The 13280-nt window shown below is 41.7% G+C and overlaps 5 protein-coding genes across 9 annotated transcripts; 2 read left to right on the forward strand and 3 right to left on the reverse strand.

Annotated features, from left to right (window-relative positions):
• Nucleotides 1–316: 316 nt before the first annotated feature.
• LOC121178227 (protein boule-like) lies at nucleotides 317–3246 on the forward strand. The gene is made up of 11 exons (XM_041032790.1): nucleotides 317–340; nucleotides 727–879; nucleotides 1178–1269; nucleotides 1390–1444; nucleotides 1548–1623; nucleotides 1896–2056; nucleotides 2230–2301; nucleotides 2413–2448; nucleotides 2526–2642; nucleotides 2904–2975; nucleotides 3106–3246. Exons 1-11 carry the CDS (start codon nucleotides 317–319, stop codon nucleotides 3244–3246), a joined length of 999 nt encoding a protein of 332 aa, XP_040888724.1.
• A 3042-nt stretch (nucleotides 3247–6288) lies between these two features.
• On the forward strand, nucleotides 6289–7156 carry LOC121177950 (gamma-crystallin S-1-like). 2 transcript variants are annotated; one of them, XM_041032398.1, is made up of 3 exons: nucleotides 6289–6315; nucleotides 6413–6655; nucleotides 6881–7156. In XM_041032398.1, the coding sequence occupies exons 1-3, from the start codon at nucleotides 6307–6309 to the stop codon at nucleotides 7154–7156; spliced, it is 528 nt and encodes a 175-aa protein (XP_040888332.1). In that variant the 5' UTR covers nucleotides 6289–6306. The 2 variants fall into 2 exon arrangements, with proteins under 2 accessions (XP_040888332.1, XP_040888331.1); XM_041032397.1 differs by having other exon boundaries at nucleotides 6307–6315; nucleotides 6413–6652.
• Nucleotides 7157–7421: 265 nt separating this feature from the next.
• Nucleotides 7422–8526, reverse strand: LOC121177943 (gamma-crystallin M2-like). 4 transcript variants are annotated; one of them, XM_041032391.1, is made up of 3 exons: nucleotides 8518–8526; nucleotides 7771–8013; nucleotides 7422–7691 (listed from the first exon to the last, which is right to left on the reverse strand). In XM_041032391.1, the coding sequence occupies exons 1-3, from the start codon at nucleotides 8524–8526 to the stop codon at nucleotides 7422–7424; spliced, it is 522 nt and encodes a 173-aa protein (XP_040888325.1). The 4 variants fall into 4 exon arrangements, with proteins under 4 accessions (XP_040888325.1, XP_040888324.1, XP_040888323.1 ...); XM_041032390.1 differs by lacking the exon at nucleotides 8518–8526 and adding an exon at nucleotides 8184–8192; XM_041032389.1 differs by lacking the exon at nucleotides 8518–8526 and adding an exon at nucleotides 8184–8192 and having other exon boundaries at nucleotides 7422–7684; nucleotides 7761–8013.
• A 1517-nt stretch (nucleotides 8527–10043) lies between these two features.
• On the reverse strand, nucleotides 10044–11297 carry LOC121177948 (gamma-crystallin M3-like). The gene is made up of 3 exons (XM_041032395.1): nucleotides 11286–11297; nucleotides 10835–11077; nucleotides 10044–10316 (listed from the first exon to the last, which is right to left on the reverse strand). Exons 1-3 carry the CDS (start codon nucleotides 11295–11297, stop codon nucleotides 10044–10046), a joined length of 528 nt encoding a protein of 175 aa, XP_040888329.1.
• An 882-nt stretch (nucleotides 11298–12179) lies between these two features.
• LOC121177942 (gamma-crystallin M3-like) lies at nucleotides 12180–13095 on the reverse strand. The gene is made up of 3 exons (XM_041032387.1): nucleotides 13087–13095; nucleotides 12591–12857; nucleotides 12180–12458 (listed from the first exon to the last, which is right to left on the reverse strand). Exons 1-3 carry the CDS (start codon nucleotides 13093–13095, stop codon nucleotides 12180–12182), a joined length of 555 nt encoding a protein of 184 aa, XP_040888321.1.
• Nucleotides 13096–13280: the final 185 nt, after the last annotated feature.

Below are 13280 nucleotides of genomic sequence, written 5' to 3' on the forward strand. Positions count from 1 at the left end.
GGTACAGCTCGGCGCTAGATATCAGGTTAAAAATAAAATAAGTTAATTAAAAATAAAATAAAATAAAATAAAATAAAATTGGCGAGGGCTTCAGGGCCGAAACGTGCAGGGACGTAAGGTGCGTAATGATGAGGTCACGAATTAATCCAGGGGGCGCGAGAGCAAATATCACTGGGGAAAACTTTTCTGTGTTGGAGGACTTAAACTAACACCGACATCTTAATAAACGATTAACCATGATTAAGCTGAGATTGTAACCTGCCTACATCTTCAGAGGAAGACTTTTACCCGTAGCTTTGCCCCGGTGAATGTGGCAATGGAAGTGGAAAACCAATACCGGGTGAGTGAACTGCCCCAACCGCCTTGCTAGCTAACCGTTTAGCTAGCTAGCTAGCAAAACAATGTTATGCTAATTAAAATAAATAACTTAAAGCTGTGCGAAAAGTCACGGAGAGCGTTTACTTAAGTACTTTTTCTTGTATTTTTCCGTTTTTTCCTAACTTCATACTTTTACTGCGCTACATTTGAGGACGAAATATTTTATATTTTATTGCACCAAATTACATTTATCTGACAGATACTATCAATAAATTGAATCAACCACTGAAATTTTATGTTTTATTTTACTTTCAGTGAGACTTTATTGACCATCAGTGTGAAATTCACTGTTTGACAGTATATATTAACATTAAATTTAGTTTATTTTTTTACTCTCTATATTTCAAGTTGACATCCAGCCGTCTGTCCCAGGAAGGCAGCAGCTCCTCCACCTTTCATGTTCTACCCCCAGAAAACCATGCTGACTGCCTGACCCATCACATCACCCACCTCGGCACTGTTATCCCCAATCGGATTTTTGTCGGGGGGATTGACAGCAAGGTGAGAGCTGTGAATTTGCACTGGCAGAGTGTATGTATGGGCTTGTTTGTCTTGCTATAGAAGCGTAGACACTAGAGAGCAGCAAGGCATGTCAGTAAGCTGAGGTCAGGATGACAGCGTGGCCTGAGAGTGAACGTAAATCACTGTTAGTCAGCAGTAACTGTATGTAACCATTATTTCTCAAGAAATAGCTTTTTGACCAATCATGTTTTGGTAAATCAGCGACCACTGCAGCTTTTTGGATGATAACACGGTCGAAAATGTCTTTTTGTGTGTGTGTGTGTGTGTGTTTATGAAGGTTAATGAGAGCGACCTGCGACATTTCTTCTCTCAGCATGGTGCAGTGAAAGAGGTGAAGATTGTGATAGATCGTTCAGGACTGTCCAAAGGGTGAGCTGATTGAAATACTCCTTACATATGGTTTTCTATCCTTTGACAATAAGCGTTATTCACAGATTTACTGTTAACTACTTACAACATAGTTTATCTTGATTCTGCCTCTTTGGACAGGTACGGGTTTGTTACATTTGAGACCCAAGAAGATGCACTGAAAATACTTCATGATGTAAGTAAAACACACCACTAAACTTACAGTGCATGTAATTTTGTAGTTTATCTACCAGAATTTTATCATCTAATGTGAGTTCTGTTTCCCAAAATACTTAAAGGCTAATGGAATCTGTTTCAAAGACAAGAAGCTCAGCATCGGCCAGGCTGTCCGCAAGCAGCAAGTTTCAGGACAAAGTAAGTCAGCAGTGTTATACTGAAGGACCTTTGGCAAATGGCTGAATTATCTGAATTATTCTAGCCAGCTCCCTGATCACACAGTGGCACTTTTTTACCTCAGCACAGCAGCTGTAGTGAAAACTAAATTCACATTAATGGAAGTTTGTTTCTAAAGGTCACCAAGTACTGGCCTCTCTCCAGTTACTGACCCACAAGCTGACATATTCTTTTGAAATGCATAGTAAAGGACATAGATTTGATTATGTTGTGTGGTTTCCTTCTTTTCCCAGTTAAAACGGTCCATGTGGCCAGCCCTGGCCCTGCTATGCCTGTGCCGATGTCCTGTGGGACCTTCTATCTGACCACATCCACAGACTATCCCTATACCGACCACAACGGAGTGACCTACTTCCACTGCCCCAGCGTGAGCCCTCCTGCCCAGCACTGGCCTGTCAGTTCTCACTGATATCACACCCACGTCACACTTGATTTACAAAGCTGTTTTAAACGACTGGCCATTTAAAAACATGCACATCCTTTGAATATATCATGATACTCTGTTTTCACTAAATTTAGCATTTATTGCTTTAATTTTAAGATGAAAGTAAGCTCCTTCTCTTGCAGCCTGCTCCTCCTGGGATGCTCCCTCAGCTTCATCAGCCTGTCTACCAGCAACCACCCTACCACCACTACCAGGTCAGCTCAGCCCTTTAGTAATCCATTCATTTCTCACCATGTCACTGCTAAAGTAAAGTGCAGCAGGAGTTCGGACTTAATTTAACAGTCTGCTTTTTTCTGCCTCCTCAGTGTGTCCCAAATCAGTATCAATGCCCTGTTGCCCAGGTAGGCAAAACTATACCTTTTATTTTAGTTAAGGAGAATCTGGCGTGTTTTTAACCTGTCGTCAACGTCTTGTCCAGTTGCCGCTGCCCTCCAGTCCAGTCGTGTACTCCCAGCAGCCAAAATATCTGTACCAGCCCACTGAAGGAGGCTCTGTCCCATCTCCTCTGCCTGTCATGGAGGAAACCACAGTAGAGGTACATCACCATGATACATCAAAACATGAGTACAGCTATGAAAACATATTTGTTAAAGCTTTTTCAGTTTTAGTTGGTTGGAAGTTAGAGGGTTTGTTGAGTGAACAAGTGTTTTAAAAACTTAGATCCTGTTCAGATGTTTCGGATGTGTTTTAGTGCACAGTGTGCAAGTGTTTTGTGGTGATTCTGCTGGTTTGATGAGTATGTGGAAAACTTGTTCTGAACTAGATCTGAATTTGGCCCGTTCTCATTCTTCTGCAGTTCGTAGATCCCACGGTGCAGCATTTTTACCCAGTGTATCCTTCAGTGGCTCTGCAGCACAACCCAGGAAAGGTAAAAGGCCTTTTTACAGTCAAGTAGTGCGAAACTTGATTTTGTGATCATCACATTAGTGATATTATTATTATTTTCTGTATGGTGTAGTTTGGAGAAATGCTGAGTGAATTTTTTTTCTTGTCAACAGAATCTGATGTTTCCACACTCCCAGAACCATTGCAGGCCAAAGTACCACGGTCACCTCCACCACAAGGACTGTCACTACCTGCCTGAAGCGCCAGAGCCACCAGACGCCTCCATGCTTCACGCCGCCCAACCTCCCATGTAGGCTAAACCCACAGATATCTTCTCAAGGGACAAATCCCACTCAGAGCACCACAGCCTCTCATGTCACGTCACTCTCCTTCTCCCTGGATTTAACACATACACATATATATATATATATGTAATCTTTTGAATGTTTAGCCTGTGCCTTACGACATAATGCAGCATGTCTCGTGACATGATTTCATAGCTTCCTTGTGCTTATTCCCACCAACTCTCCAGAATCAAGGTAAGCTCTCGGCCGGCCTCATTAGACCGGCAGATCTCAGATCTGTACTTATAGTTCAATACAGTTGGATGATTTAAGTTACTTAACAAGGGGTAATTTTGCAAACTGTACTTCACCTACATACAGTGGTTGCACTTAATACAAAAAGCGATAACACAAGTTTTTCAGTAAATCAGACATTTTTTTGTGATAAAACAAGAACTTATTGAAGTAGAACAAACTTTTCATGTTCAGATTTAATGATCTGTGATGCAGATGACCACAGTGTCACATATTCAGCCTGTCATGGCTGAATTCAGCCTCTGCTTGGCGTTATCATTGGTGGGACATCTCAGGATGCTCTGATCCACTGTCTGATTGGTGCTCAGCCAGTTCATTTCAGGGCAGCGCTTTCAAACATTATTTTATAGCATTTTCCAGTGTGATGATGGGAAGAAATTTGTCTGTAGCATACCTGTCTGCTGAAACCAGCTCTGATTGATTTAATAATAATTTAGAACCAGCAGTAGGCAGATGTATTTTTGAAACGGTACAGACCCAACAGCAAAATGAGTATTTAGCATGTTTTATATACAGCAGGCCGATTGCTAGTTGTATGTTAGCAGTTTTGTATTTCAGGAATCAAAATTATTCATTATATTTGGAAATATATGTAGAAATATATGGGTTTTTTTGATGGTATAAAAAGAGATTAAGCCTTTTGGAATCTGGCCAAAATAGTTTTCAAGCAACTTATTTTATTATTACTTATTTTTTATTACTCAACGTACATCAGATTTCAAATACGCAAATTTGTCACTGCGGCGTTAAGGACTTGGCGACAGCTTGATTTCTTTGTCCGTTGTGCTCAGTAGTTTTATTATTAGTAAAGTAATAATACCTGAAAGTCTTTTAACACCTGCAGCGATACAACTGAAAATTTCAGTCTGCTTGTATGACATTATTGTTCATCTCTGTTTTTTTCTGCTGTTGGAAGCAGAAGGTTTATTGTATAACCCAAAAAACATATTTTACACTCTGTTGAGGAGATAAATATGTGCAGTACTTACTTAACTGTTATACAGCATCATCTAACCATCTGTCACTTGTTTTAGTGTATTTTTAGTTCAGCGTGTTTCCAGTTCTTGAATGGAAATAAATGTTTCCCTTGGTGTAGTGGCTGTGTTTTGCATTTATATGCAGCAATTCTCTGTTAGTGATTGACTGACTTTATGTTGGTGATTGGAAACCAGAGGCTGCCTGGAAGCATAGAAGGTTTATTTTCCTGGACTGGACAAAGAGAAAAATCTGTGGCGTTCCCCTTAAACACTGATGAGCAGCGCTGCTAGCACTGACGGTGGTGTTATAAGGTCGCCTTTGTTTCGCCACCTTTTACCATCTTGTGCTGCAGACATATTTGCCTATAGGCTGAAGTGTTACCTTAATCGAAATGATCTGAAGCATCTGAAACAGTAAAATATATTTAGCGTGTGGACATCCGATGTATAACAAGAATAGAGGGGGGGCAATACTGTACCAGGCCATGGGCACTGATGAATCAGGGTTTTTTATCTGTATGAATGGGATCAAGACCTTGGCACGGGGGCAAAAGCGGCGAATGCCTGCTCATTAGAATGACAAAAGACAGAATCTCATGACCTTGGATTGAGGTTTATAAAACAGCAGTGTGTCTCTGTGTCAGCTGTCTGTGCATGATGAGCTTCATACTGTTTAGAGTCACTTTTCATATTTTAAGAAGTTTAAGTTTCCAAATCCTATTTTACAGCAGAGCTCAGTGTTAAGAATATTTGGCAGTAGCCTTTCACATTATTCTAAAGGCCTCTGGTACATCAAACACAGGTTCCTCAAAGGCTAAATAAAATGTTTTCAGACAGTTTTCAGATATGACAAATGAAAAAAAATATCCCTCAGTTTTTTTGTCATGTCTTCAGCAGATTCTGGGGCCCCTGAAAACCTTGTCCACCTCGCAAGTATTGTAGGAGAAGTGACCATCATCTCTAGGTTAATGAGGCGCAGGGTATATTATAGAATTTTCACAGGGCCACACAGTCAAGAGTAATTAAAGTAGCTTCAGCTCTGTTTGCTGTGGTACAACATATAAAAATACATGTTAACTATTTTGAAAAGAAATGATTTCGAAGGCAGCTTATCCTGACGAGACTCCATGCTATCATCTCTTTGCGTCTGCACTTGGGCACTCGGTGCTAAATGCTACGGTAAAGCAGGTGTAATGTAAAGCCTGTTCATCATCAAATTGCAAAGTTAGTTCTAAATAGCGTGTTAACATTCACTGTGCATCCTGAGAGTTCGACACATTATTTTTATAGGTTCATTGTAGAAAATATGCATAGGTATAAATTACTGTGACCTCCATGAGGAAACATGGAGTCTGTTTTAAATCATCTGTGCTGTAATTACTGTAATCATTTGTAGCCACTAAAGTCTTTGTGTACATTCAGAATACTCATTGCATATATATTTGCATATATGGGATTGTGTTAGGGGTAAAGACATCACGGCGCTGGCGTATAGAATTAGGAATTGATTGAAAAGGACACAAATAACGCCTGTTGTTTTGCTGATACTGTGAGCGGTGACCCCGGGCTTACAGGCCCACTGCGGTGTTTTGATCAATAGTGATGAACGTGTGAAAACCCGACAACAAAAACTCATCATCACACTTTGGCGCGTCGCTATACATAACCAGATTTGTGTTATAAAACCTATTTGGATGACAATACTTTATGCTGTGCCATCACACAGCAACTTTATATAAAAGGACAGCGGCACAGAGAGCGACTGTTGAGCGTCAGTCTGGCCCCCACTAATTTAACAATGGGAAAGGTAAGCTTATTATGTGTTGCTACCGAAAATACAGTTTGAGAAGTTTTCGACATGGTGGCAATTAATAATTAATCAATGCTTTGATAAATATTTGCAGATCATATTCTACGAGGACAGGAATTTCCAGGGTCGGCACCATGAGTGTGTGAGCGACTGTGCCGACCTGCACCCATACTTCAACCGCTGCAACTCCATTCGCGTGGAGAGCGGCTGCTTCGTGGTGTATGAGAGACCCCACTACATGGGCCACCAGTACTTCCTCCGCAGGGGGGAGTACTCTGACAACCAGCGCATGATTGGCATTAACGACTGCATCCGCTCCTGTCGCATGATTCCCGTGGTAAGCCTCGTTCTGCTGGTGTGGATAAAATTATTAAGGAAAGAAAACCTGTAACTCTCAAGTTCAAAGTAAATGGAAAATTTAGGGAGTAAAACAGAAGAAATAAGAAGAGTAATAAACACCCAGTTGAGGAAGAACCTCTGGTTAAGACTACTCTTGCAAACTATTCTTGATATAACTGTGGTATTAGCACTGTCTGACTCATGCATTCTGTTCTTCCTGCAGCATCGTGGTTCCTACAGAATAAGATTATACGAGCGTCCAGATATGGGCGGCCAAATGCAGGAGGTGAGTGACGATTGCCCCAACGTCCAGGACCGTCTCCGTATGTCTGACATTAACTCATGCAATGTGGTCGACGGCCACTGGCTGCTGTACGACCAGCCCAACTACAGGGGGAGAACCTACTACCTGAGACCCGGCGAATACCGCAGATACAGTGACTGGGGCGGTGCCAGTTCAAGGATTGGCTCGCTCAGGCGAATCACTGAGTTCAACTAGACGTGTTCTGAACCTTCTCCCTCTCACTGCTCTCAATAAACATCCTGGGCTTAAACTGTGCGTGTGTGTGTGTGCGTGCGCGTCTCTGTATCTAAAAGACATAAAGATGGCGTCCACAATGTATGTGTTTGTGTTTTCCCTTGAGTTCCAAGTCATTTAACCACATTGTTTGATCTCTCAGAACAGAAGTAGTTGACAGAGCATTGACTATTGAATAGATTTATTGACTGAACTTCACATAAACAGTGTGCAGACATCAGCTTTCTCAGATAGTGATACGTCTGATGGATCCCACCCTGGGACTCATGCTTCCCCACTCATTAAACCTCCTGTATTCACCTGGGCGCATCAGGTACTGGCGTCCCCTGTAGTGGGGATGTTCGTAGAAGATCCAGTAGCCGTCCATCACGTTACATGAGTAGATGTCGTTGAAATGGAAGCGTTCGTACAGGGAGGGGCAGTCATCGGTCAGCTCCATCATCTGGCCTCCGAACTCCGGGCGCTCATAGATCATCATTTTGTGAGAGCCTTGGTGCTGCAGAAAAGATGAGGTGTTTTTGTTGTTGTTGTTGTTTCTAGTTCAGTGAAAAGTATCAAAGGAAACTGAGGCTTACCATAGGGATCATGCGGCAGGATCGCACACAGTCATTGAATCCCATCCAGCGCTGGTAGTCTGGATAGTCCCCCTTCCTCAGGAAGTACTGGTAGCCCATGTAGTTGGGTCTCTCATAGACCATCCAGTCACCGCTGTCCACTCTGATGGAGTTGCAGCGGCTGAAGTGGGAATGCAGGTCAGAGCATTCGCTGCTGCACTCATAGGAGCGACCCTGAAAGTTCCTGTCCTCGTAGAAGATAATCTGGAAGCACATTGATCAAGGGATTTTTCAAATTGTCAGCTCAAATTAAGGAAAACATGCATACTGTACCACCTGAAAAAAAAACTGCTTCCAGTTCAGCGGTGTCGGTTGAATAATCCACGCAGGTATGCAGAAGCACAAAAGACACAGAGCAAAACAAGCAGCCTTACCTTACCCATTGTGTCGGCTAACCTTGGTCGCACTGTAGCAGCAGCCGTGGGCTCCACGCTGCCTTTATAACCCATGGATGACCTATGTCATTGTGATTCGGAACAATGACCGGGCTCGTCAGCTTTTTCTGGCTTTTTTAACAAAGCAGATCAGCTATTTTCTTTTCAGCAGCTGTTACACTTTGAATTTGCTCTGGTTCACTATGATCAATCTACAAAAAAAAACCTTTAAATACAGAATAACATCAATAAATATCTGAACTTGTCTATCAGTTACCTTATCAGATGCAGTGGACTGTAATGAACTTATGTATTTAATACTTCTGAGTTTGACTTTGGACATTACAAGAAAGAAACTCAAACTTCTCCCTCTCCCATTAACATGTTTCTTTGGTTTTCTTGTACAACATGTGAAATCCTTCATAATGCAGATGATTGTGGTACTGTACATACTTGGCACATACATGGCCAGGGCTGTAATGATTCTGTCATATGGTCAGAATACAGTCAGGATACAGGCCTGATTTGTGTCCTGTTTCTTTATCACTTTAAAGATCAACGTTTTCACGTGATTGAAATTGAACATTTTACCTCGAACACTGAAAAAGGCAAACATTCGTCTGAATATTCAGCCGCTCTGAAATCCTGTGAAGGGAACACACGCTCTGCCTTTCCTCTGCACGCAGCTGCACCTTTTATAAGATTTGCGATTCACAGACCATTATTTTTCTCAAGTCAGCAACAGAGTGTTTTGCATAGCTTCTAGTTCTTTCAGTTTTGGTTTTGTTTGGCTTCAGTCTCCCATGCTGTGATATTCTGTATGGACTAAGCTCCAGAATGTTATTTCAGTGCAGCCTGCACGTGACAGTTTTTATACTGTGGAGCTGCTCATCTGAGAGCAGAGACAGCACCGAGTGTGAACAGTGCTAAAAACACTTGTATGGAGATATTTAATTGAAGTCTTAGTGCGATTCTGTCTCGACGGTTTTAACATTTAAGAATTATGTGAATTCTGTACATATTGTATAAACGGATGAAGAAGCCAGTTAAAATATTACATCTGGAGAAAAAAAAACATCTCTCAAAGATGTACGATACAAAAAGAAGTTAAAATGTCAATCTTAATTTAATTGATATTCATTTTTATATAATTGGTTTTGTCTATATACTTGGTATATTGCCATTTTCAATAATTATGGCTAAAGGGTCTCACACCTCAGTGATCTAACATCTGTGACTGGATGTTACTGCAGTTAATGTTAGAAGTGGAGTTAAGTGTTAGCGCTGGTTTTCAGTACAGTGGAAACAGTAGACGACATGGAGGAGTTGTTGTTGTGAAGGTCATTATAATGAGGAGCGCTCAGTTTTCATTACTTTTCACTGTAACTGCAACAGTGAGTGTAAAGTTCTGCTAATATGAGCAACAGCATTTTTAGTCGCTTTAACAAAAATATAGGAAATATTGGCAAATGTAGGCATCTGCTTAGTTTTATTACGTTATTTTATTATTGTATTTTTTTTGTTTTTTTGTACTTAAGCCAAGTTTCAGGAAGTAGTAGTATTAGTAGTATTTCATGTGTTTTCAGATGTCTGGAGCCAACTATATGTTTATCTGTTGATGAAACTAAATGCCACTTATTGGATAAAACAGTTTGCTGACATTGTGTTCGGAAGTAGTTCACACAGATATGCTGCAAATTATTTTATTGTGCGTGTCACACAGTAAAAGAGGTAAATTCATTGTGGCTGGATTCCACAGTACAACTGGAACTACATACAAACAGTGAACAAATCACAGCTTCAGGATAAAAACAAGGCTTTTTCCTTTTGCCTCTCACTTTGACAACAACAAACTTACAGTTAAGATTCTGTGATACGTTTGATGGAATTGAACCTCATGTCGTCGCCGCTCATCTCTCTGAGGTTCCTGTACTCTCCTGGCTTCAGGTAGAGCATCCTGCCCTCGTAGTTTGCCTGCTCGTACATCAGCCAGTACCCGTCCGTGACGTTGCAGGACTGCATGTCAGACATGTGATAATGATCCCGGATGGAGTCACAGTCATTAGTCAGTTCATGCATCTGGCCTTCAAAGTTTGTTCTCTCGTAGATCCTCATCTTAAAAGGCCCCTTGTGCTGTAAAAGTACATGCAACAAATAGGATTAAATACATGTATGAATCTGATGAGTCGTGTCGGTGCTGTGATGTTAACACACTGGAACCAAAAATAGCTAAAGGTCTTTCTAAATAGGAAGCAGCTATAAGATTACTGAGAAATGAGAAGCTCGGTATAAGTTTAATCTCAAAGTTTCTACAGTCTCAGAAGCAGTCCTGGTTAGGAATGTATAAATAAAAATGCATCTTCTGCTCCACTCTGAACACAACCCTTAGATGTACTGGTCAACAAGACAAAAAAAACATTTGGTGAAGGTTTGGGTCACATGGAAGGAGCTTTTGTTGTTGTTTGCGTGGCTAACAGTTTCCCTCTGCTTCCAGTGTCTGTGCTAAGCTAGGCTAAACACATCCTGGACATAATGCTTCTCATCTCATGCTGGTAAATTAAACCAAACATATTTCTAATCCGTGTGCCTGCACAGTACATCGCTGTCTGCCTTTTTCCTTCCTTGGTTGACGGTGTCATGCTCATATTTACCACAGGGACAAAGCGGCAGGACTGAATGCAGTCGTTGAAGCCGATGGTATTCTGATACTCGGGATACTCTCCCCTGGTCAGGAGGTACTGCTGTCCGGTGAAGTTGGGCTGGTCATACACCATGAACGTCCCGTTCTCCACCCTGCAGGAGCTGCACCGCCTCAGGTGAGAGCTGATCTCAGAGCAGTCGCTGATGCACTCATACGAGCGGCCCTGGAAGTTTTTCTCCTCGAAGAAGACAATCTAGAGAGAAAGACACAGATTGTCTTTGGGTCCAACATTCTAAAATCTCCGGTGCTAGATGTACCAGAGAGTTTTGTGTTTATCTTAACAGTAACAGAAATTAGTACTTTGGTATATATACAGTGTAAAATTACTGAGCTTGAGGCAGTTTATGTGTCAGCGTCTGTGTCCTGTACTGGCCGGTGCAGAGATCTGTACTCCCCATTACCTTTCCGCTCATGGTCAAGCTATTTGATTTCTGTTGTTTTTCTCCCTGCCGCGCTGCCTTTTATGCATCATGTGACATGAAAAGAATCTGCCCCTCAATTGTATGAATTTACTGAGTCAGCTTATCAGCCCCTGCTGTATTATACATCAAAGCCGTGAGCACTGCAGTCGCTCAGATTAAACAGTAGTGGTGTGGATTTTACAATAACAAAGCAAACTCTAGTTATTGCATTGCTTTTGTATTCTTGCAGCCTCAGTTTCATCATAGGGCACATTTGTTTATAGAACAGATTGACATTTAGACACATGCCAGGTTGAATTAAATGCCTTGAATGAAAGATAAAATATGCAACTTCTGATAGATGATATAATACAATCCTGCTCTTGAGTTAGCAGTAAAACATACTCTGGCTCAGTACAGCCTCACTTGGTCTGCCCTTTTGGGTTTTGTCGTTGAAAGGACAGTCTTACTGTCCACTGCTGGTAAAACTATAAAATCTGAAACTTCATCACAGTGTTCTTGTTACATTTGCTAGCAGTTCCAGTGAGGTGCTGTCCATCTTCAAGTGTCAGTACTGGAGACTGAACCAGAACATTATATTAACTTATTATATTTATATTATGTTTTGACGAGGGTGAGGTACACACCAAATATCCTTTATATGATTGATATGTTACAGTCACAAAATGACTCTTGTGCTGTAATGTCGTGGATTGTAATGGATGTTTACAGTGGACGCTCTGGCATACCAGGCTAGGTAAGATAAGTCAGTGACTTTATTCACACCCCTGCTTGACTGTAGAGCATGTAGTTTTACTCCACACAAAGAAAGCAAAAGAGATATTTCAAAATATGGTTTATTTTTGATCCTTTGTTCCTTATAATGAGGGACAATCAGCACATGTCCATGATGCGTCTGATGGAGCTGATTCTCATGATGTTGCTCATCCCCATCTCCCGGAGGTTCCTGTACTCTCCTGGCCTCACGTACATCATGCGGCCTCTGTAGCTGGGCTGCTCGAACATCAGCCAGTGGCCGTCCATCACGTTGCAGGACTGGCAGTCAGACATGTAATAGCGATCCTGGAGAGACTCACAGTCGTCCATCAGCTCATGCATCTGGCCTCCGAAGTTCTCCCTCTCGTAAATCCTCATCCTGAACTGTCCCCTGTGCTGTTAGAGGACGAGGAGCCAGTTTAACTAACATGCATGTATTTGAATGTGGAGCATCAACAACAAACCAGACTGTGACATCAAGTTGTGTAAAAATAATAAATGACAGTGAATAAATGACAAACATTTTACCATTGGGATCATGCGACAGGAACGAATGGTGTCCATCATCGCCATACCCATCATGCCCATCATGCTCCCCATGCGCTGGAAATCCGAGTACTCCCCTCTCCTCAAGAAGACCTGGTTGCCCATGAAGTTGGGGCGGTCGTACACCACAAAGCACCCGTTGTCCACCCTGCAGGAGTTGCAGCGGTTCAGGTGCATGTGGATGTCAGAGCAGTCACTGTTGCACTCATAGGAGCGACCCTGGAAGTTCCTTTCCTCATAGAAAATAATCTGCAGCAAAGAACAAAACAAAACAGAAAACATACAGGAAATGTGCAGTTGTTTGGATTCAAGATCCCACAGCGGGATTCTTGGAAGATTTATTTCTTGGATGGAAAAGACTTTCTGTTACTGTGGCACAAAACAGAGTTTGCACAACAGTTTGCATCATGTTGTATCTGTAAACTGTTTTTACAGCTCTGGATTTTTCTGCATTATGCAAAGATATGATAAATATTACCCTGCCCATGGTGACGGTTTTAGTTTTTCCAAATGATGCCAACCCACTGTCACTTTTATATGGACAATCAGCAGCCGACCACCTTGCACACCTTTGTGTGAAACATCATGACTCATCATGAGGTTCACGTGGGCCTGCATTCATTTTTTACATCACACCTCGGTAGTTATTATTGTATATTGAACGTAGCTTAG

The sequence above is a fragment of the Toxotes jaculatrix genome, chromosome 24 (assembly GCF_017976425.1).
Source record: "Toxotes jaculatrix isolate fToxJac2 chromosome 24, fToxJac2.pri, whole genome shotgun sequence".
In the NCBI taxonomy this organism is placed as follows: domain Eukaryota; kingdom Metazoa; phylum Chordata; class Actinopteri; family Toxotidae; genus Toxotes; species Toxotes jaculatrix.